Source organism: Lepidochelys kempii, chromosome 1, assembly GCF_965140285.1.
Source record: "Lepidochelys kempii isolate rLepKem1 chromosome 1, rLepKem1.hap1, whole genome shotgun sequence".
NCBI lineage: Eukaryota > Metazoa > Chordata > Testudines > Cheloniidae > Lepidochelys > Lepidochelys kempii.
The window spans coordinates 215776462-215801303 of record NC_136380.1 but is presented as its reverse complement, the minus strand read 5'-3'; the positions used below and the strand labels follow the sequence as shown (position 1 = coordinate 215801303).

The 24842-nt window shown below is 48.0% G+C and overlaps 1 protein-coding gene across 1 annotated transcript in view; it reads left to right on the top strand.

Moving 5' to 3' along the window:
- LOC140907236 (scavenger receptor cysteine-rich type 1 protein M130) overlaps positions 1–24842 on the top strand; it is a 71735-nt gene that overhangs the window by 39591 nt on the left and 7302 nt on the right. The window contains exons 5-11 of the mRNA XM_073332754.2: positions 1594–1908; positions 2355–2666; positions 8298–8615; positions 13267–13581; positions 15357–15671; positions 18641–18706; positions 20326–20463. Coding sequence (XP_073188855.1) covers positions 1594–1908; positions 2355–2666; positions 8298–8615; positions 13267–13581; positions 15357–15671; positions 18641–18706; positions 20326–20463 — 1779 coding nt within the window. The remainder of the gene's footprint in view (positions 1–1593; positions 1909–2354; positions 2667–8297; positions 8616–13266; positions 13582–15356; positions 15672–18640; positions 18707–20325; positions 20464–24842) is intronic.

Below are 24842 nucleotides of genomic sequence, written 5' to 3'. Positions count from 1 at the left end.
ATGGAATGGGGATAATGGTGGTTGTATAGTTGCTCCCAGGGCCTGCAAATGGATAGGGCTCCCATAGATTGCAACACACACACAGAAGGGAATTCATGGCTGATGTGCCTTACTTCAATCCCCCAACTTTTTCTGCTACCCTTCCTAGTTTGCAACCCCTCCTGTCTTCTCCCCTCCTCCTCTCCCAATCCTCACACTCTCCCCCTTCCCTGAGCCCACCCCGCAACTTCTTCTCTCCCCTACCACCGATTCCCATTTGTCTCCCTCCCCATAATAAACACATCCCTGGCTGAAAACGCAAACATTTCCCCCTGTTACCACCTACTCTTGCACCCCTGATCACCCCTCCCCTTCCCAGTCAGCATTCACATTTGGAAGTTGTTTTCTTTTCAAAAGCAATTTCAGCACATTCTGAATATGTTGCTGCACTCAGATTATATTTACACCAAACAAAATCCCCCATGAGAGAGACCAATTGGAGCAATAAACCTGCTTTTTTAACATCACATTTCTTTTCTGAGCTGGAGTTGCGCTCACAGTGTCAGGGGTGGGGGTGCCTAGCTGTAAAGGCCACAATTTACCCTCAAAGCCACCCACATCTCATGCTGGATTTTCAGGTTTCCAGACAGCTATCCTCTCTCACTGCACATGCTCAGTGTAGTCCATTAGATGTATGTGTAGGCGCACAATCCTTCGCAAGCACCTAACTGGAGAAGCAGGCTCATTTTGAAATAACATCTGAATTTGATTTCCCCCAAAGGCTGGTGGATGCCATATCCTCTGTTGGGGGTAACCCACAAGTGTCTGAGACCCTGGTGCAATGATCTGAGCCTTGGTTTGATCTCTACCTGTGTGCAAAAATAAAACGCCAGAATCTGTCAACTTTAATATAAGCTGTTTTTTTTCCTTCCTGGGAGCTGTATCTCGGAAACCCCTTGGTGAAATGGCCCCACATTTTATTACTAATACAACCCTGTGCTCCTATGTGAAATACTGTATTTCAATCCAATCCAATCAATCAGGCAGATATTAGAGCACTTAGAAAAAATTAGCTTTGAAGGAAAGCTGGTCTCAACCTTAACTGTTGCAGAGCTGTCACTGAGCTAGAATATCACCACTGTGTATGTTATTCCCAGTCAGACCCCTGAGTGCAACTGTTCTGATTCAGTAAGCTTCCAATAACCTGGGACTCAGCACCCTTGAGAACCCCAGTTTCTTCACATGGCATTTGTGTGATAACTTAGGGGCAGCCACTCCAGACTCCTGACCAGCACTCTGGAACCACCAAAGCAGAGACTGGCCTCAGCTAAAGACAATCTGTCCCAGGCATGACCCTGACCCCAGAGCAGTAAATGCCAAGGCAGAGTTTGGTGGGTGCTGTGTGACTTCCCACAAAGGGCAGATATGAGCAATAACGCCTGCACTGAAAGAACCTGATAATCACATCTGAACATCCTCATTTACAAAGTGCCCAGTAAACTGGGAAATAATTATTAGTTAATTATCCCAGGTCACTGGGGCTCCTTCGTCACATCTTTGGATACAATTGTGCAAGAGAAATGTCCTTTTGATCTCCCTTCTCCTTCTTCTCAGGATACGGCGGGTACAGGCTGGCAAATGGCAGCACAGAGTGTTCGGGGAGAGTGGAGCTTCGCCACGGAGGTGCCTGGGGAACCCTCTGTGACTCCCAGTGGGATTTACAGGCTGCCCACACCCTCTGCCAGCAGTTTGACTGTGGATTCGCCCTGTCGATTCCAGCAGGGCAGCTCTTTGGCACAGGAGACGGGCCTGTCTGGAATGGCAAGTTTGGCTGTGAGAATAATGAATCCCGCCTGAGGGACTGTCTTGTAAGTGCGCTGGGCACAACTGAGTGTCCCCCTGGGAGTGAAGCCAGCGTGGTGTGTTCAGGTGAGCAGCTGCCAGGGGAAAGAAAAGGATTGGGGAGCGTCCTCAGCCAGATCTTCACAGTGTGTCAATCAGCCAAGCTCCATTGGGCTCAGTGGGGCTATGCCGATTTACACCAGGTGGGGACTGGCCCATAATTTGGCCCCCTGTCCCTGCACCAGCGAAGTCTGCTGGGACTGATCCCTCAGTGAAATGCTTGTGATGACTTGAGTATGGAATGTACCAAGGAAGCCAAATTCTGGTCCCTGGTCTTCCCTTCTCACTAACTGATGTGGATCGAGTATCAGTTTGTGAATGTGCAGGTGTAGAATAGTCCCACAGCCCCCACAGGGTAACTGATAGCGTTGATCACGAGCAACAATCCCTTCCTGTTCCCTACTCCCCTCCCTGCCATTGCCGTTAACACTGATCACTGCACCTCCTTGACACTCACTTTCCCTTGTGCTCAGGGTGCCTGGGCGGCAGGTTAGTGAACGGCACCGAATGCTCCGGGAGAGTGGAGATCCAATATGGAGACACATGGGGAAGCCTCTGTGCCTCCCACTGGGATTTGCAAGATGCCAACGTCCTCTGCCATCAGCTGAACTGTGGATACGCCGAGTCGATCCTGGGAGGAGCCCATTTCGGGGAAGGGAGGGGAACCGTATGGAGCGACACTTTTCATTGTGAAGGGACTGAACCCTGTCTGTGGGATTGTTTTCGCATGGCCCTGGGCAATCCAGCCTGCTCCCCCAGAGACACGGTCAGTGTTATTTGCTCAGGTAAGTTTAATATATATGTGTGTGTATTAGTTATAGTGCAGTTTATAGGCCAGCTTAGGATCCTCATGAGTGAGTCCCACTGACTACAGTACTCAAGGTAAATAGGGGTATCGGAATGTTGGTTTCTTTGTTTAAGTTCCCCAGATCAGAGACACCTCGAGGTGCAGTAAGGGGTGGCGAGGTGGATCCTAGCACTATGCTAGAGTGAACCAAAGAGAATGGCTCTGTGCTATAAACCTGGGGTTTGTGATTCACAGACTTCCTCAGTCCCAGCAGGGCTGACTCAGCCCCTCATCAGGTTGAGGTTGGTGTTGCAGAAGCAACCTATACGCAGAGATCTCATCCATGCTGCGGGGCCATTACAATCCCATTTCACTCTCTGGAAAAATAAGTGTTTGCCCTGGTGTTCCTGGCCAAAATGCTTCCCCCGTTGCCCATCCTGGGTTGTGCGCTGGTGGGCTGCAGCCCTCACCTACAGAGCTTGCTCAGAGGGTGTGTATGTTTGTAGATCATTAATTCCCCACAGCAGTTCATAGAAATAATCATTTCTTTGCCAAAGATCCCAGTTTTCAGGAAAGCGTTCAAATGGCTCCAGAGCTTGGCTTCTGAGCCAGCTGGGAACTTTCACAAAGATCCTGCTCTTAGTGAGAGCAGCTGGCACTTTGATGAAGATCCTCCTCTACAATGCAATACAAATACTGCAGGGGTCCTTTTTCCTGCAGGCTTCTCCAAAGATCTTCATCGGCTTCCCCATGCCACACCAGAGAACTGCCATAGCTGATAAATGGCAAGTCGTCTGATGGCTATCCATAGTGGCTAGGCCCAGATTTTTACAGCTGTTTCGCTGTTGCTCCATTCAGCATGGCAATGCCTAACTGATTTAAGAGCCTACGTTTCATTTTCAGTAAGGATTTAGGCACTTCGCAGCCTTCATCAATGAGATCAATAGGAGTCACATCCCTGAGTGACATAACCATGCCAACCTCACCCCCACTGTAGACAACAATAGAAGAATTCTTCCATTGATCTAGCTACCACCACTTGGAAAGATGGATTACCCACAGCAATAGTAAAACCCCTTCTGTCACTGAAGGAAGCATCCACACTACAGCGACATAGCTGCAGTGAAGTTCTGTGTCACTGTCGCGCCCATAGTGTAGACATGGCCTTAGTAAACCAAACATTTAATGCACACATTAAAACATTGTAATAGGTATGAATAAGCACTCCCAGCTATCTCCGTGACACCACTGATTTCCCGAGAAAACTACAGTGCATTGGTGATCTTTCAGAAAACTCCATCCTAGCCACCATAGATGTAGAGGCTCTCTACACAAACATCCCACACATAGATGGAATACAAGCTGTCAGGAACAGTATCCCTGATGATGCCACAGCACAACTGGTTGCTGAGCTCTGTAACTTTACCCTCATGCACAATTATTTCAAATTTGGTGACAATATATACCTCCAGACCAGTGGCACCGCTATGGGCACCCTCATGGCCCCAAAATATGCCAGCGTTTTTATGGCTGACCTGGAACAACGCTTCCTCAGCTCTCGTCCACTCACGCCCCTTCTCTACCTACATTACACTGATGACATCTTCATCCTCTGGACCCATGAGAAGGAAACTCTGGAAGAATTCCACCACGATTTCAACAGCTTCCACCCCACCATCAAACTCAGCCTGGACCAATCTACACGGGAGGTCCACTTCCTAGACACCACGGTGCAAATAAGTGACGGTCACGTTAACACCACCGCTATACCGAAAACCCACCGACCATTATGCCTACCTTCATGCCTCCAGCTTCCATCCCGAACACACCACATGATCCATTGTCTACAGCCAAGTGCTGAGGTACAACCGCATTTGCTCCAACCCCTCAGACAGAGACCAACACCTACAAGATCTTCACCAAGCATTCTCAAATCTACGATACCCACACAAGGAAATAAGGAAACAGGTGAACAGAGCCAGACGTGTAGATCAACAGAGCCAGAAGCCTTCTGCTGCAAGACAAGCCCAAGAAAGAAACCAACAGAACTCCACTGGCCATCACATACAGTCCTCAGCTAAAATCTCTCCAATGCATCATCCGTGATCTACAACCCATCCTGGACAACAATCCCTCACTTTCATAGACCTTGGGAGGCAGGCCAGTCCTCACCCACAGACAACCTTCCAACCTAAAGCATATTCTCACTAGCAACTACACACTGCACCACAGTAACTCTAACTCAGGAAACAATCCGTGCAACAAACCACAATGCCAACTCTGCCCACATATCTACACCAGCGACACCATCACAGGACCGAACCAGATCAGCCACACCAATACCGGTTCATTCACCTGCACATCCATCAATGTCATCAAGTTGCAGTGGGGGAGGTTTAGCTTGGATATTAGGAGAAACTTTTTCACTAGGAGGGTGGTGAAGCACTGGAATGCGTTACCTAGGGAGGTGGTAGAATCTCCTTCCTTCGAAGTTTTTAAGGTCAGGCTTGACAAAGCCCTGTCTGGGATGATTTAGTTGGGGATTGGTCCTGCTTTGAGCAGGGGGTTGGACTAGATCCTGAGGTCCCTTCCAACCCTGATATTCTATGATTCTATGATAATATACGCCATCATGTGCCAGCAATGCCCCTCTGCTATGTACATCAGCCAAACTGGACAGTCCCTACGTAAAAGTATAAATGGACACAAATCAGATATTAGGAATGGCAATATACAAAAACCTGTAGGAGAACACTTCAACCTCGCTGGACACACAATAGCAAATTTAAAGGTAGACATCCTTCGGCAAAAAAACTTCAGGCCCAGACTTCAAAGAGAAACTGCTGAGCTTCAGTTCATTTGCAAATTTGACACAATCAGCTCGGGATTAAACAAAGACTGTGAATGGCTAGCCAAGGACAAAAGCAGTTTCTCCTCCCTTGGTGTTCACACCTCAGCTGCTAGAAGAGGGCCTCATCCTCCCTGATTGAACTAACCTCATTATCCCTAGCCTGATTCTTGCTTGCAGATTTATGCCTCCCTCTGGAAATTTCCACTCCATGCATCCGACAAAGTGGGTATTCACCCACGAAAGCTTATGCTCCAAAACATCTGTTAGTCTATAAGGTGCCACAGGACTCTTTGCCACTTCAACAAAAGCTCTAAGAAAGTAAATCTATGTGTTCTCCTTACACAGACCTTCCTCCATTTGTTTCTCTTACAACTTAACGTGTTCTATACTTCAGCACAAACATCCAAACACATTCCCCACTGATCTTCTCTTAGAGATGATTTCTCAAGCTTTGCAGTGTGGTTGTAACATGTAGTGGGTCTTCAGAGCTTGAGAAATGGCAGTACCTCAGCCCTTTCAAACACTTCAGAACTCGGTGAGCAACGAAACAGTCTGGGGATCTAGCAGCTAGCAGCGCTCCAGCCCTAGGCTTGGGTTAAGAGTTGACTGGGTCTCTCAGTTGCTGGTGAAACAGAAATCTGTAGCCTGTATTCAATGTGGTACCAGGATTGGAAGCAGCCTCTACAATATCTCTTCCCTGGATCTCTGTGAGGCTCTCACTCCATGGAGCACTGTCTTCTCCCCATAAACCCAGCTAAATCAGGCAAGAATTCACAAATCCTCACCTCACCAAATGCTGCCCCGTTCTCTCTCTTTAACTGAGACAGAATCCCAGTTTAGAGCAGTCAGCTGATAGCTAAATGTAAATTCATAGTCTCTGTGGTCTCCACAGCAACAAATACTGCCCCAGCTCTCCCTCTACATCCACAGACCACACCATGGTGCACGAAACATTATCGCAATGGAGAGCTTCCTTAGAAAATAAAGCTGGCATAGCACTGCCCTGTATCCACGGTGGTACAGGGGTTGGGATCAGCCCTCACAGCAGATACATCTCTCAGCCACTGAGTCCACAGGGCTGTCTTCGACACGGTATACATTAAAAAGCTGGGTTGAACCAGCTAAATCACTCAGGGATATGAAAAATCCTCACCCCTGAGTGACACATTAAGCCAACCTACCCCCCCCCCCAGTGTAGACAGCACTAGGTAAACAGAAAAATTCTTCTGTCAAGCTCGCTACCACCTCTCCGGGAGGTGGATGAACTATAGCAATGGGAGAACCCCTCCGGTCGGCATAGGTAGGGTCTACATTAAAGGGCTACAGAGGTGCAGCTTCAGTGCTGCAGCTGTGCCATTGTAGCCTTTCAAGTGTATAAAAGCCCTTCAACTCCTGTATTTATAACCTTCCCCCCCCCCCGACCCTGTATTCTAGCTCTGCCCTCAGAGGGTGACTAGGGTGTGGGGTTGCCCATGACATAACAGAGGCCCAGAGTATCCAAATAAAATCTATGTCCCCTCTCCATGGCATCTTTCGCTTCCTGTCAGAGAAATAAAGTCAAATGCTGCAGTACAAGGAATGTGGGTCACACTGACACAGAGATTCTTTGTGGGAAGTAAGGGGAGATTACACTGGGCCCAATTCTTCCTAACCCTAAGGGCTCATTTACACCTGCTCAGAGTATAGGAGTCTTAATGTGAGATTCAGACCATACAAAACTTTAATAAAAAAGAGTAGTTAAATACCTGTCTTAAGTGTAATACTAATCTCATCTTTAAATATGGAGTCACTACTGTCCTCTGTATGTATATTCTTATAACTGTTTATATATTTAGGAACATTTGACAGGTTTACAGATCACATTTTGGGAGCACTTTGGCTCCTTTGAAATGTAAGGTGCCGCATACACTGTATAAATCTCCAATGACCTAATCACCAGAAAGGGTCTTCGCTTCTCCCACAAGGAACTTCAACATCTTTATGTGCTCACAGTGAACAAAGTTTTAAAATGAAAAATATATATGTTTAGAAAAAATGGGATCTTCTTCCCCATTGCCCAGAGGTCACTCTCTTCTCCAGCATCCTCTCCAGCCAAGTCAATAGCTAGACTTCGTGAGAAAGGTAACTCAAGCGTCCACAGTTGCAGACCTGGCCTGGAAAATCCTTGCTGAGTGCAGAAAAGCCTTTATTGTGTTAGCTCCTTATGGGTTTGGAGCTGACGCCGTGATCGCAGGCCACCAATGTACACTGAACGGGGACAAACAGGGCAGGGTTTTCTTTAAAGGAGCCATGTGTCCTGGCAGTCTGGGTTTGGGAATTGCAGCAGGGAAGTGGGGCGCTTGGTGCACTCATTGCAGGCCAATCCCTAGACTCCTGTTGTAAATCACAGCTACCTCACAGTGCTGACGCGATCAATGTGCGGGGTGAGCACTGAGCACTTTTGCAGAGACCATTTTGGAAACCAGGGGCCTGATCTGCCAGGTGTTCCTGAGCACTCTCCACTCACATTGACTCCTTAGGGAGGTGAGAGCGCTCCACATCGTGCAAGATCTGATCTCAGAGCTGGGGAATTCTTTCCTTCCATCACCTCCTGCATTTCTGAGTAGACAGACAAATGAAACCCTTGAAAGAGGCTGTTCCCTGTATCACTGCACAGCGGTGAGAGTTACCTTCCACTCAGCACAGAAACCTGTGTTTCACATCACACCTGTGTATTATTTCTAATGCAGTATCAGCAGGGAGTGTTATTCAGCATATTTTTTGTCTCTGTGAGCCCAGGTCGTTCTGAGGCACTCAGACTGTTGAATGGAGAAAACCGATGCAGTGGGAGAGTTGAGATTTCCCTCCGTGGTGTGTGGGGCAGAGTTCTGGATGACCAGTGGGACATGGACGATGCTAGCGTGGTGTGCAGACAGCTCCAGTGCGGAGTCGCTGAGAAAGCTTATCACCCCCCTATGTCTGAGCGAGGAAGGGGCCCCGTGGGGCTGAAAAGTGTCCGATGTGGAGGAAATGAGACTCGTCTGACTCTCTGTGACATCTCCCAGCCTGAGACAACCCAGGCAGGAATTGCTGAGGACGTTGGTGTCATTTGCTCAGGTGACAGTGTGAAAATCTTATAAATATCCTGTCCTTGTTCAATGGGAACATGACCCACCCCAGGGCCTGCCTCCACCCCACCTTGTGCTGTGATCTCAGCAGTCCTTGAAATGATGTGGATCTGATGTTCAAACTGGGACCGATTTATAGAAAAAAAAATTATATACAGAACAAAGCATAGCCATGTTATAGGGTTCATGAACTATAGCAACATCTCTCTCTTTCTCTCTCTCATATTTTTATGGATTAGAGCTGTTCAAAAAAATTCATCAAAACTTTTTTCCTGTGAAAAATCTTCACCATAAGATTACAAATTTTCTCAAATAGTTTGTTTTCATTGAAAATGTTCAGATTTTTGTTGAAAAACTTGGGCTGTCAATTAACCACAGTTAACTCATGCGTTTAACTAAAAAAATTAATCGAGATTAAAAAAAATCATGATTAATTGCAGTTTTAATTGCACTGTTAAACAACAGAATACCAATTGAAATGTATTGTTTTATTTCTGAATGCAGTTATTTTTTGTACATAAATCTACATTTGTAAGTTCAGCTTCCATGGTAAAGAGATTGCACTACAGTACTTGTATTAGCTGAATTGAAAAATACTATTTCTTTCATTTTTTACACTTCAAATATTTGGAATAAAAAAATATAAAGTGAGCACTGTACACTTTCTATTGTGTTTTGTAATTGAAATCAATATATTTGAAACTGTAGAAAACATCCAAAATATTTAAATAAATGGTATTCTGTTATTAACAGCACAATTAATCATGATTAATTTTTTGTAATCACTTGACAGATCTATGAAAATCCCAAATTTATTTGTGGACCATGAAAAATATTCATGGTCATTCATTTTTGTGGGGAAAAGAATGAATTTCCAAGCAGCTCTTGTAGCACCTTAGAGACTAACCAATTTATTTGAGCATAAGCTTTTGAGAGCTACAGCTCGCTTCATCAGATGCTCATGAAAGCTTACGCTCAAATAAATTGGTTAGTCTCTAAGGTGCCACAAGTATTCCTTTTCTTTTTGCGAATACAGACTACCACGGCTGCTACTCTGAAACCAAGCAGCTCTTGTGTATCTAGTGGCTTCTTTATGTTAAAGTCTATAAAAAACATGCTGTCTTGAATCAGAAAACAACAGTAAGAAAAGGAAGTCACATGCAACCTGTTTTGACCAAGGCTGCCATGGATAGTAGCTCTGGGCTAGATCCCCCAAGGGCCTTGGGCGTTGCAAAGCCTGACTCCTAGGTGCCTTGCCATCGAATGGGATCCTCAGCCATGAGTCACGCGCCCAGCTCCACGTACAATGCATGGGGAGAGTTAGGCACCAGAAGCCAGAAAGCTGAACAGGGAACCACCTACATTTGCCAGCAGTGAAATGCCAAGGAAGGGAGTAGGGCCTAGATACACAAAGTTATTTCGTTGCCAACCTACCATTGATCGAAGCCTCAGCCCCCTGACACACAGGTAGAGGTAGGCACCTATCTCTGCTCAGGGACCTCAGTCATGAACCCACTCCTGGAGCTAGGCACGTAAGCCAGGTCAGCTCTCTCATCTCCCCATTTTACACAGGACCCAGTGGTTAAAGCACTCAACTGGGAGGTGGGAAATCCACATTCAATCCCTGCTCTGCCTGATTTGGAGCAGGGACGTGAACGCAGGTGAGTGCCCTAGTCACTCTAGACTGTGCTGGGGTGGGTCTCTCCTGCTGGAAATGTTCCACTTTGTACAAATAATCAGTCACTGAATCCGAAAAAAAGCTAGAGATTGATTCTAGCTGGTGGCCAGGGCACTCACCTGGGATATGGGAGAGTCAAGTCCCTGCTTCAGTAAATATGTAGTGATTTATTTATTATGTATTTATAAAGAGGTAGTTAGGTAGCTACGTACCTTTGTGGATCTAACCCTCTGTCACTTAGGAAATACATCAAAGTTGCTTTTATAATGTGACCTTGTGAAGTCCTATTCCTATAACTGTGCAATTTTCCATCATTTAAAGGTTTAAAAAAAATGAAAAAAAAAATCTGTGATGGGATTTTTTCATTGTTCTTGGTTGTACATGACTATTGTACAAAATAATTCTATTGTTCTTTTTGATGGTATATATTTACATTCAGGTCCAACAGTAAAAGTAAACAAGTAACAGATATTTTAACTATGTCCCTATATCATGCACTGTATGTTACTACACTGATATTTTTCATGCCCATTCCAACTTCAGGGTAACTGCAGCACATTAAGGGCCCATTTCTGTTCCCATTGTGTCAGTGGGAGCTTCACAGTTGATTTCAGCAGGGTAGAATTAGGCCCTAAGTGTCTTGGACTTTATTGTACACACACAGAGACAATTTGCCTGTCTTTCCCTTTATTTGTAAAATAAAGTGGTACCAAGTCTCCTTTTCTCTAATGTTCTGGTACGTGCTGTCATGCTGTCTGGAGTGGCTCACCACTGTAAGTGACTAACTCAGGGCAGACTCAAAAAACAAGGGCAGATACCCCAAACTGGTGGTGTGTTCTAGAATTAGATTTCACCAAGCCAGTCACAAACGTGAACTCCTGGATCACTATACAAGTCTCACTATGGAGTCACAGACCGCCTAACCTGCCACCCAGACAAACTGAAAGTTGTGATAAAATGTCACTTAATCCTAATATCACACCACACCAAGTTTCTCCCAGTCCCAAGGGACCAGTCAGTCACCCAGAATTTCCTCCAAAGAGAACGCTGGCAGCCAGTTCTATAGTAAATAACTAAGGTTTATTAGCTAAGAAGAAGGGTTATTGAGAGGCTATAGCAGGTAAAATATAACAACAGGGAAATCAGTTTGTAACTCCAAATGGTGGCAGTGATGTAATAAACTGTCAGTTTCCCCAAAGTCTTTTACATGGTGTCATGAGGTACTCCACTCACTGCCGGTCTGGCATCTCCTCCTGGTCACTCTGAGGATTAGCTCTCGAGGCCAATGCCCATCCACAGTTTGCACACCATCACTCTCACTCTGGTTTGCAGCGCCTCTTGCTCCAGGACCTGCAGCATCCTCTTTGTCACTTAGCCCTCCAGCTAGGTCACTCAGTGTTCCCCCTGATGGGATTCAGTCCATCAACAGTCCTAGGCTGTCTTCCCATTCACTGCCCTGGTGCCACTCCCTCAGTGGCTGGTAGGGGAACCCAGGCCTGCCCTCTTCTCTGGGATCCAGTCCAGGGACAGCTCAGCAGTTCTGGGCTTCCTCTCTCTGCCCACACTGCTCCTTCCCTGGACTGATTTAGTTGGGGTTGGTCCTGCTTTGAGCAGGGCGTTGGACTAGATGGCCTCCAACCCTAATCTTCTATGATTGTATGACTGCTTCCTATACTCTGGTTCCCCTCCTCACTCTGGGTGTGCCAGCCCCAAGAATCCTCCTCCCAGGGAATAACTACAGACTATCTCCCTGCAGCCCCCAAACACTCCTCCCTCTTCCCAGGGCATGACTGCTGTCTGCCTTACTGCAGTCTTTCCCAACAGCCCAACCCGGAGCCACCTTCCTGGCTTTAAAGTTCCCATGTGTTCCTGAACAGGTGAGACTCTCTCTAGCCAGCTGATTCCAAGCTAAACTTCCACCGTTTGCAGCATAATTAGCTGATTGGGCCCACCTGGCCCATACCAGCTCTACAGCGCTCGTGTGGGGAGCTCACCCCATCACACAGGGCTACCCAGAATAACCCTGGGGATCTCTGTCTTCTCATTCAGTTATTCTTCTCTGTTAGAATCCAAACAGTCCAGAGATACAGGATCTTTCTTTGAATCCATATTTATATCTTCTTCTTCTCACATAAGAACATAAGAAAACAAGCTGACAATCTACCCATGTGGGCTTTTCCTTTGATGACAGGGAGTGAGAAATGCACTTAGATTTTTGACCTCAGACCTTATTCATAATGGCTATTTCCTTTGAAATTAGCATTTTCTGTTAAAGTCCTTAAATCCTTAGCATTTCACAAAATTTATTTGATGTGTTATTTAGCTACACGTGTATTTATCATGTAAATGTTTGGCATTACATTATGACAGGAATAGACACGCAAAAACAATACCCATAACATTCCACTGGTTTTCATAAAGTTTAAACATCTGAATACACACGTATACATCTAACCATTACTTTAATCTACACAAGTGAACGGATCTAACTACACTCTAGCATGACCTGGTCAGCCAGTGTCACCCCCTCCCCATTCTGTAACAATTGAAAAGAATATTTGGTTTTGGGTAAATTAATTGCCTAATAATTCCCTGAACACCTTGATGCTTATCCTTTAAGAGTTGTTTGAGAATATTCAAGATTTTGAGTAAGGGCTGTTTCTGCTAACCCTTAGTCTCACAAATAGTTCTGACCCATGTGACGAGTCCCTTAAGGATTACTCCGATGAGTAAGGAATTCAGAATTAGGCCCTTACACTCACATGCTGTTTATCAATAGTGCTCTGTAAGAAGTATTCCTCATTTCCTTACTCAGCTTTTCTCCTTTTCTGTCTTTCTTGTTAAAGACAGATTTTAAAAAGCATTTCAATATCTCAGCCATTGTAGCATCATCATTGATTTGCATGGAAGGTATTTAATTGTCATCATATTGCATATTAACAGCTGGGATCTATCCCTGCAGGGAGCAGGTGGATCAGACTGGTGAATGGGGCAGGTCGCTGTGCTGGGAGAGTGGAGATTTATTACAATGGCAGCTGGGGGACAGTCTGTGATGATTCCTGGGATCTGTCAGATTCCAATGTCATTTGCAAACAACTGGGATGTGGACGCGCCATCAACGCAACTGTCTCTGCTCATTACGGGCAAGGATCCGGGCAGATCTGGCTGGACGATGTGAACTGCTCTGGAAATGAATCCAATCTTTGGGATTGTCCTTCCAGGGGCTGGGGCCAGCACAACTGCAGACACAAAGAGGATGCAGGAGTTCTCTGCTCAGGTCTGGTCCGGGAATGCTCACGTGAGCCTGGTTACCAGGGGATTTAATGGAGGGGGCAGACATTTGAGGAGAGAGCTGAGGATGATAGAGCCTCTCCCTCACTGTCTTTTCTATAGGGTGCCCATACAGCGCGTTTTGGCCAGGACAGTCTCTTTTTCAAGCCTGCCCTGGTTGTCCTGACAGTTTTGGCAAAACTGGGCATTTCTCTCGTTTCCTCTTGCCAACGGATCATGAGTTGGGAAGAGCAAATTGGACACATGCACAGTTTTGCCAAAAAAGTGGGATGCGCCCCCTAGCAGAGTGCGGAAGAACATGTGGGGGGAGGGGGACAATGGCAACGCTAGCCCAACGTGAGAGGACAGCAGGGTCTTGGGCCGCTGTGCGTGCGGGATGGAAGAATGGGGCCTCGTGCTGACCCCGCACGCGTGGGTGGCAGGGGGGCTCAGGCTGGCCTATGTGCCGAGGCGCTAGGGGAACCTCAGGCTGTCCCTATATGGGAGGCAGGGAGCGTTCAGGCTGGCCCCATGTGTCAGGGGGGAGAGGAAGGGAGGTTTGGGGGCTGGGCCCCCCGTGGGGTGTTCCGTTTTCCCTTTGAGAAAATATGGTCACTCTACTCTTCTACCAACCAACTGGGATCATGATTAGAAAGTCACCATTTCCCATTGGTTCCCACCCAGGAGTATTGGGGATATCACAGCATTTCTCTAGTGTTGGGAGGTGTCAAGGTTCCTTCCCCACTCTGAACTCTAGGGTACAGATGTAGGGACCTGCATGAAAACCTCCTAAGCTTATTTTTACCAGCTTAGGTTAAAGCTTCCCCAAGGTACAAATTAATTTTATCCTTTGACCCTGGATTTCCACTGCCACCACCAAACTATCTGGGTTTACTGGGAAACGTAGTTTGGACACGTCTTTCCCCCCAAAAGTCCTCCCAACCCTTGCACCCCACTTCCTGGGGAAGGTTTGGTAAAAATCCTCACCAATTTGCATAGGTGACCACAGACCCAAACCCTTGGATCTTAGAACAATGAAAAAGCATTCAGTTTTCTTACAAGAAGACTTTTAATAGAAGTCAAGGAATCACCTCTGTAAAATCAGGATGGTAGATACCTTACAGGGTAATTAGATTCAAAACATAGAGACTCCCTCTAGGCAAAACCTTAAGTTACAAAAAAGACACGCAGACAGGAATAGTCATTCTATTCAGCACAGTTCTTTTCTCAGCCATTTAAAGAAATCATAATCTAACACATACCTAGCTAGATTACTTACTAAAAGTTCTAAGACTACATTCCTGTTCTATTCACGGCAAAAGCAGCATACAGACAGACACAGACCCTTTGTTTCTCTCCCTCCTCCCAGCTTTTGAAAGTATCTTGTCGTCTCATTGGTCATTTTGGTCAGGTGCCAGTGAGGTTACTTTTAGCTTCTTAACCCTTTACAGGTGAGAGGATTTTTCCTCTGGCCAGGAGGGATTTTAAAAGGGTTTACCCTTCCCTTTATATTTATGACAGGAGGGCAGTCACTGCTGTATTGCAGGTGTCTGTGTGTGCAACTGCTGGGAACTGGTGACTTTTCAGAGGTGACCATTCTATTTCTAATAGGCCCATGGTGTCCAGGAAAGTCTCATTTTTAGAATGATTCTCTCTGCACTTGCTCCTGCAGAATGATGTGGCTATACTTTTGGGATGAGCAATTGCTGGGATTTCACTCTTCACACCAGTTCATTTCAGAATCAGATGATTTAAATTCCCTTTTTGTGCACTTCCTTCTAGAATTCACGGATTTGAGGCTAGTGAGCGACAGTGCTTGTGCTGGGCGGCTGGAGGTTTTCTACAATGGGACGTGGGGCAGTGTTTGCTCCAATCAGATGTCTGGAGTCACCCCAGCAATTGTCTGCAAACAGCTGAACTGTGGGGATGGAGGGCAGGTTGCAAGAGACTTGGCATATGGAGCAGGTTCTGGTCCCACGTGGCTGGACCATGTTGTATGCAGTGAGCAGCACAGGTCCCTTTGGCAGTGCCCATCAGGCATATGGAAACAGCAGTCCTGTGCTAACCGAGCAGAGGAGACCCATATTTCTTGCCGTGGTAATTCTGAAACTGTCTGTGCACACACCCACTCCATCTTTTACTCATTGAAAGGGTGTGATAGAAATTTTGAATGTATTTACTTTTCAGTAGAGACAGTTTTACATTCACAGTAGTGACAGACATATTTTCATTGTCAATTCTCAATACAGCTCCTGGAAAACAAAATGGGAGTTATTCATACAAGCTGTGTGTTACACGGTGCAATCACCTAGTGAGAGCCTACAAATGCCCATAGGCACGGGAACTTGGGGTGCAAGGGGTTAATCAGTTTGCGGGGGTCCCGGCTGCAGGCCCCGCACTCCACTGCTGGTCCCAGACACGGGGTCCCGCTGCTAGCCCCGCAAGGTGTGGTCCCAGCCTGAGTCACCTTACCCCGATCCACAGCCCAGTCCTGGCCCCAACTCGGGGGAGAGGGAGCACAGACAGGGTAAGAAGGGGCAAGGTAAAAAGTTTGGGAACCACTGACTTTCAGCACCCCAACTGTAAAAATTGTTCCAGCACCACTGCAAATGCCTCCCATTAGCAAGCATCATTTGGGAATCTCTGTGGCTGTACTTTTGGGATGAACAATCAGAGATGGGCCCAAGGTCAGTGAACAGGACGTGAGTGGTCATGCTGAGTGGTTGGAGCAGGAGTCATATCCAGTGGTTAGAGCAGGAGCTGGTAGCCAGAAATTGGAGCCAAGGGTCAGAGCCAGAGGCCAGAGCCAAAGGCAGAAATCGGAGCTCAGGGTCAGGACCAGGTTACCTGGAGCAAGGCAAGGGGTAAGTCTGGGGTCAAGGCAACAGCACGACTGTGAACAAGACAGGAAAATGAGATATCTTAGCTGTGGGAAATGCTCTGAGCAGTTGCTGAATGCTGGTGTGGCTGCTGGACTGAAGAGCTGGACTGCTGACCAATCAGGCAGCCTGACCAGTCAGACAGCCTGATACAGTCCAGCTGCGCTCGTTAAGTAGCCTGGAGACTAGCTCTGCTGCAGCCCCTGCTTCCTGACACCCAGGCTGTGAAATCTGGGTCAGGATCAGAATTCCCAAAAAGTGGGTCTGTGCGTGTAGGTGAGTCTGTTTCAGATCTAAAGTCCCATTTAGTCCTTGTAACCGGGGCGCAGACTCACCAGCGGCACCTGCTGCTGGTTGTCCTTGGGATTTAGCGTTCCAGGCGCCAGAGCACCCTCTTCAGCCCTGTCTCGCCTTGCTGCTGGCTCCCGTGTCCCTCCCAGGACCCTGGTGCCCCTTTCACTGGGTGCTGCCCCCTGGCAGTACCCCACAGTTCTGGGTCTCCCCCTCCCACGGGAACCCCCCCACCCACTATCCCTGCCTCACCTCAGTCATAGGCTCCTTCTAGTCACCAGCTAGTCCCTGCGTCCTGGGGCAGACTACAGTATGAGCCACTCATCACCGGCAACATTGGGTTTGGACCTGCTGCCTCTGCCCACCCGTGGCTGCCCCTGCAACCCCCGTACCTAATAGACCTTACCAGGTCCGCAGCCTGGGGCTCTCCTAGGCTGGAGCTCCCCGGCTCCTTTGCATTTCCCCAGTCCTGCTCCAAACTAGGTCCTCTGTTCAGGTCTCTACAGCCAAGTCCCTCCCTCAGAGCTAGAGAAAATGGTCTCTCTTGGCTTCTGGCTTACAGCCTTTATAGAGCCAGCTGGGCCTTGATTGGGACATGGCCCCCAGCTGCACCACTTTCCCCAGTCAGCTGGGGTTTTACTTCCTTCCCCAGCCCCAGCCCCCTGCAGGGCTTTTCCAACCCCTTCAGGGCTGGAGCAGCTGCCCACTTCCCATAACCCAATAGGTACAGTCCTCAATTCTAATACCACCATTTCTTGTCTCTGGATCCTCACAATAATGTGGCTGTGTTTCAGCTGACAAATCTGTTTACCTTCAAACAGGGTCAAGAGCAGCTGTACACAGGGTGGATGGAACAGACTCAGATACCCACAAACACGCACACACCAGCAGCAAGCTGAATAAAGATTTCAACATCCAGAGAATCCACTGAGGAACAAATCCATTAGCTATGAAACAAAATAGATTTAGATTTAAGTTTATAAAATTGCTGAAATTTAGGGGTTTAATATACAGATAAGCCCTACCTTCTCCTACATCATACACCCTTCTCGGTCTGTTCAGTTAATCATTTTCTCTGCATAGAAACCTCAGGCCCTGTTTGCCGACTGCCCGAACTCGACAAGCTGCACAGGTATTTCTGCTTCTCACTGTCTCACTCTTGGTCCCGAAGGACTTTCCCAGCTGTCCCAGTAACATGTGAGGTTTCTGCATTTCCAGATCAGGAGAAGTTACGTGTCGTGGGAGGAGAGGACAGATGCTCGGGGAGAGTGGAGGTTTGGTATCGTGGCTTCTGGGGAACAGTTTGTGATGACTCCTGGGATATGGCGGATGCTAACGTTGTGTGTAAACAACTGGGCTGTGGATCTGCTGTACCAGTCCCAGGCGAGGCTGTATTTGGTGAGGGGACTGGTCCCATCTGGGTAGAAACATTGAATTGCAGAGGGACAGAGTCATCTCTCTGGGACTGTCCTGCCAAGCCCTGGGGTGAGAGCAACTGTGGTCACAAGGAAGATGTTGCAGTGAATTGCTCAGGTGAGTGACAGGAGATGTGTCTGCTACATGCTGTAATTTTCTGGAAGGAGGATGGGTCCAATTGCCTGCCCGCCCTTGGTCACAGGCCAGGCCCCCCCATCTCCTGTTTGCAGAAGCATCATGGATGCTGTGGGGTGGAAGCTTTGTGGGGCCATATTGGCTCAGACATCAGCCCACATAACCCCTGCGTCCATCACAGACCCCAGTGTGCTGGTTTGTTACTAGTCAGCCTAGGGGGACGTGGGCCCTAAATCACTAACAGACAGACCCTGTGCTGCTCTGAGGGAATTTGTAGAAGTGATGTCTGGAGCTCTGAGGGGGACGCTACCCAGTGACAAACACATCGGCTCCCCCTCGCTCCAGACTCCAACTCTCCTCCCTTTCCCCTTGCAGGTGTGACAGAGACGACAGCATCACTGAGTAGAACAGGTAAAACATCCCCCGCTCCCATCAAGAGTTAAAATTTACCTGGTGCTGGGTCACAGATGATGAGCTGCAAGCTGTAGCCTAAGGACAGGAGCTCCTTGCCATGAGTAAGCAGGGGAATGGTCCCGCTGTTGTGGGGAACTTTCCTGGCTTATACACTACCCCAGTGAAATGGGCTAGCGAAGGGATCTGAGTCCTCGCTCCCTCTTCCTTTACCCAGAGGCCTGCCTGACATCAAGGGCTCCCCTTCCACGCTCCTGTCTGGCAGAGTCCTCGTAACCCCGACAGGGCTGGGCCCAGGATTCCTGGGGGGTCGACCCCCAACCCTGTCGTGGTCACTTAGGGCAGGGGCTAAGGTGTCCCCACTCCCAGATGCTCTCTCTGCACTGGATGCTTCCCTGACCCACTGATCATTACATGCAGTTCAAAGGAAATACAGTGTATTAAACGGCAATCGATTTTAAAAAATAAGAAAAAAGTGGGAAAGGTTAAAGGAAAACACGTCACCCTGCACTGTGGCACGGGGACGTCACAACCAGCGTCTCTGGACCGTAAGGGAAGTTGAGTCTGTTCCTCACATGTCCCAGGCCTCCTGCCCAGGCCCTGGCTGTGCTGCAGGGATACTGCGGGTCGGACACTTGCTCTGGGGGTGGTCACACGCCTTCAGGCTGAACGAGGCAGGACCCTTCTTCCCAGCATCGCCCCCGCCCAGTCGGGGTTACGATCCCCCTCCAAGTCTGGCCTGCCAGGCCTCTTGGCTGGGGGCGTCTCCCTGCTCTGGGCCCGCTGCCCAGGGTCCCCCTCGCTCTCCTCAGCTCCTCACCACGCCTGGCTTCAGACTGCTCCAGCCCCAGGCCCAGCTCCTGCTCCTGCTCCCCTCTGCCTCAGCGCTGCTGCTGCTCTGCCTCCAGCTCCCTGGGCTGCTTTTTCCGGCCCCTCCGGATCTGGTTGCTGCAGCTCTGCTCCCAGCACAGGTCTCCTGTGACTCTGCTCCCAGCACTGACCTGCTCCCCCCGGGCTGCTGCTCTGGTTCTCTCTGGATCTGGCGCGGCTCTGCTCCGCAGCTCAGCTCAGGCCCCTGCTCTCTCCGCCTCCGCAGCTCGGCCCCACTCTGTCTGACCCAGGCAATCCAGCTCACAGGGAGGACAGGACCCACCTTGTCCTCCTGACTCCCTGATTAGCCTGCCCGCCCTGTCAGTCAGGCTGACTTGGGGCATTGGCCTCTCCCCATTGTTCCTGGGGACTGTCATTCTCAGGGTCCTGCTTTCCTATCAACCCTTCCCCTTCCTTCTGGTCCTGGGAGCTAGCCAACCGAAACACCCCCACCGAGTTTTAGTAAGGGGCCAACAGTCCCCTTACACATGGCCTGTGAAATCTAGGGGCGAATGACACCTGGGTGGGAGCTGCAGGCTGTGCTGAGCCAGAGAATTCCTGTCTGCTGGCTCCAGCTGACAGGGCAGGGCCCATGATTTAAACAGCAGCCTGTGAGCTGCCCCCATGGCACACAGACTGTGTCCCAGCCCCTTACCCTGCTGCCGTGCAATGAGTGACTGGGGAGATCCCTGGGCCCCCCGGACTCTCACAGGATAATCCCTCCCTCTTCCATGTTCATTTCCTTCCAGCTCCCCCGCGCCACCCTCCAACTGACAGTGGAAGAATCACGGTGCCCGTGGTCATCTGCATTATCCTGGGAGCCCTGCTCTGCCTGGTCTTAATCATCCTGGGGGCGCAGGTGCGAAGTGCCAGGGCAGAGCGCAGAGGTGGGTCCTGCTTGGTGTCACTGTGTGAAATGCCTCTGAAATAGCAGGCGGAGCTGTGCCTAAGGGGCGTGGGGCGTTGGCAGTGTAGTGGAAGGTTAAATTGTATTATACTGTTCAGCCACGAAGTGGTGTTGCATGTAACAACTTACATTCGCTAACCTCAGCCATGCCTGGCAGAGCATTAAGGGATCTTATTGTGAACACATCTGTTGAGTATCTCTCCGGAAAGGAAGCTCTGTAGCCAGTCCATGTCTGGTACAGAAGCCTGACCTGCTTATAGCAGCCTTGCCACCTACCATGTCCAAGGTGTATGTGACATGGTGCCCCAAGTTAAGCAGTGCCAGAGGAGAAGAAAAACAGAAGGAAGAGAGCAACAGAAGTTGCAGACAGAAGGAGGAGCAATGAAGGATGCAGACAGGGGGAAAAAAAGCAACACAGGTTGCAGGATTTCATCAACATCTCCCTCTTCGTTGACCAGAGAACTTCAGCTTTGACAAACCTTCACAACTGACAGACTAGAAGCAGCATTTTGCAAGATTTCAGATTGCTACAAAACTCCATAAGGAAACTGAAGCTATACAGGTATGGTGTTTACTTTGTGCTATTTGGAAGCAAGCAGAGCATTTCTTTCAATCCTTTGATTTTCCTGAAGACTGGCACAAAGATGACTATGAAAGGGTTCTGGCTTTGTTTGATGCGTCCTTTATACACTGGAACCTCAAAGTTACAGAACTGACCAGTGAACCACAGACCTCATTTGGAACTGGAAGTATGCAACCAGGCAGCTCCAGACACCAAAAAAAGAAAGAAAGAAAGGAAAAAAAAGGAAATACAGTACAGTAGTGTCTTAAATGTAAACGACTAAAAAAATGAAAGGGAAAGGTTGAAAAAAGATTTGACAAGGTAAAGAAACTGTTTCTGTGTTTGTTTCATTTAAATTAAGATGGTTAAAAGCAGCATTTTTCTTCTGCATAGTAAAGTTTCAAAGGTGTATTAAGTCAATGTGCAGTTGTAAACTTTTGAAAATACAACCGTAACATTTTGTTCCGAGTTATGAATGTTTCAGAGTTATGAACAACCTCCATTCCAAGGTGTTTGTAATTCTGAGTTTCTACTGTACCCTCAGAGAAATGTGGTTTATGAAAGGGCATGTTTTCACGAGAGAATTTAGGGACTAGGGGAAAATGCTGAATAGTTTATAAGAGCTCTGCATGCCTTGGCTGAAAACTGTGATTCAGGTACAGCAAACATGTAAACATCAGAGAGAGGCTAGTTATTGGTTAACAGATAAAAATCCTTCACAGGAGCTACAATTCAAAACAGACTTCACCCTACACACTGCTATTCAAATTGCAAAGCAATCTGAGCTCATGAGACAGCAAAACCCAGAGCAACTTGTCAAACTTGAAAAACGAGAAACTAGCTTAGAAGCTGTTAACAAATGCAGCCTGAATGAAACAAGTTAATACCATGAAATTGGTGAGGTAAAGAGGGAGAACTCCCTGGCTAAGAGGAGCAAATTCCACTCAAACATTCAGGATATATTAAATGCATGAAACATGGACTTTTTGCAGTTGTTTGTCACATGAACGCAGTCAGGGAATTGATTCATATTCCAGACAATCAAGAGCTATTGTTTCTTGGATCTATCCTGTGTGAAGATACAGAGCCTGCCTGGAGAGTGAAACTGATCATTCAGAGAAACACTGTGGACTTTAAAATGGACTTAGGAGGAGATGTAACAGTCATCTCAGAGGGGCCTTACAATCACCTTCAACCCCTCCCAGAGATGAAGTTACCTGCCACAGCTCTGACTAACACTGGAGGCATTCTGAATTGCATGGGACAGTTCACCACAGAAATCTCTTTCAAAGAGAAAAACTTCTCATTCAGAGTGCATGTGATCAAAGACCAACAGCGTTCTCCACCTCAGTGTGGCAGCCATGATGGGCCTCATGAGAAAAGCGGAAGAACTAGAAAGATGGATAGTTGAAAGGAGACCCAGTACAAATAAACTCAAGATAAAATGCTGGAGCATACAGTGTACCTCAGAAAGAACAATCAACAGAGCAAATTCTACAGATGGCAGATGGAGAACAAGAGGAAGAAAACTCAGAGATTCCGAACAGGCCTCAGGCAGTCATTGCTACTGATGGAAAGCCAGATGACCAAGTTGTTACGTGTTTGGGTTGGGTAATTAGAAAACTAGTACCACTGAGAGATGTTAGGGCTTTTTCCCTCACCCCTCTCTTGGTTCTTATCACACAAACAGAAAGCAGAAGACCATACTCCGAGTGCAGGCAATGCAATGTTTAGTGGGGTTAATCAGGCAAGCATATCCATAGCTCTGTATGTCACAGAGTTTTCCCTGTCCTTTTTCCCATCTTCTTTTTCTTAGCAGGTTTAATTATATCCCTTGGTCCCACCCATTACAATTTATGGTCATGTTCCGTTTTGGAGGATCGTAGTATGGGGACTTTGGTACCACCTCTTTTGTACCCTATGGTTGGGGTAAGGAGTAAGGTTATGTTTCAGCCAGGGTCACCTTTTTTCTGGCTTTTTAGTGTTTCTTATGTTTGCCCACCACCCCCCTTGCCCCTCCCATCTGGTTGCTTGACCTTGCCTTGAGATAAGGGTCGAGGCAATCTTCAAATGTACACTTCTGTATTAAACTCCCACCATACGCAGCAACACTTTAACTCTTTTCCTTATTTCTTTGTGCTATAAACCCCATCTGGAAGCAACACACAGTGTTTTCATTCTTTGTTCATACATATTCGTAAGGAGGATATAAATGTAAGGATACCATGATAACGTAAATGTTGTACATGGTAGGAATGTAGAACTCAAAGGGGGAGACGTAATGGAAGGCTAAACTGTATTATACTATTCAGCCACTAGGTGACACTGTGTGTAACATACCTTGTTTAAACTAACTTCAGCCATTCCTGTTGGAGTATTAAGGTATCTTACGGTGAACACATCTGGTGTGTACCTCTTGCACGGAAGCTCTGTAGCCAGAGCATGTCTGGTACAGAAGTCTGGCCTGCTAGTAGCAGTCCTGTAACCTGCACAAGGTGTGCATGTCAGGGAGAGCTTTGTGCGGGATCCAGGGACCATCTTAAGTCCTGTCATATCTAATATCTTCAGCTATGATCTGGCCATGGAAATGAACAGCACAGCAGTGACACTTGCAGATGACACTACACTGGGAGGAGTTGAAACTAGTGGGGACGACAGAGAAATAATACAAAGGGGAAATGCAGTGGTTCCTTGCTCTCAAGTGGAGAGGGAGGCCGCACCCTCTCACTGTGTCAGGCAACAGCACTCAGGCTCGGTTCCCACTTGCTGCGTTGATCTGTAAGAAGTCTAGAGTTCGCAGCCTCCTGTCAGAGCTGCCGCCAATCAAGAATCTAGAACCCTGGCGTTCTAGGCGGGGTGGAGTATAAACAGTCTTTAGTCCACAGCATCCTGGCTGGGACAGCCAGCAGTTCATGGTTGATAAGGGAAGCTCTGGCCCTCTGGGCAGGGCAGAGTGGGAAGCAAGCTTTGCCTAAGCCTCTTGGCTAAGGCAGGCAGCAAAGACACAGTCTGGGTCTTTGGGTGGGGAAGAGCAGGAAGCACCAAACAGTCTAGGGACTCAGGCAGGGCAGAGCACGGAACAGACAGTTTTGATGACCTGGCTCTGGCAGACAGCAGACCTCTTGGCCTAATGTGGGGAGGCTGCCACCCCAGGGATGGGGTTGGCAGCAGGGGATGAGGGGACCTTGGCGCACCCTACTCCACTGCGTCCCAGCCCGGGGCCCTAACAGCGGAGAACTGTTCCGCCACTGGGTCAGCAGGGATCCAGCTAAAACATGTTGACTCGGGTTTTGACAGTGTAACGGGACCAAAGTCCAGTTTCCTTGGTCTACTTCCTACCAGCGTCTGGGTGAGGGGTTCCATAGTGCCCGGGTCCTTGGTCTCGTTGCGGTACTTGGCCGATGGCAGTGCCGGCAATTTCTCTCCAGGGTCGGTCTCCTTTGGGGACAGGATGCTGTCCGGTGCAAGTCTAGCTCCAGAATTCTGCAGCAGGCTGGAGACTTCTGTCTCCTTCCCTAGCTCCCACTCCAATGAGATGCAAGACCCTCCCTTTATACTTCCTGTCCTGCCCTGGTAATTCCAGCGACGGGGGCAGGGCAGGTTTGGCTCCGCCCACCAGAGGGAGTGTAGTGGTCCCTCACTCTAAAGTGGGGAAGGAGGTACTTCGCCTCACTGGAGAAAATAATACAAAGAGACTTCAAGTATTCTTAGAAAAAATAACATGTTGAGATTCCATTAGAAAAGTACAAGAAAATCCATGTGAGGGAAAGATCCGGAATAGAGAGATACAGCAGGAG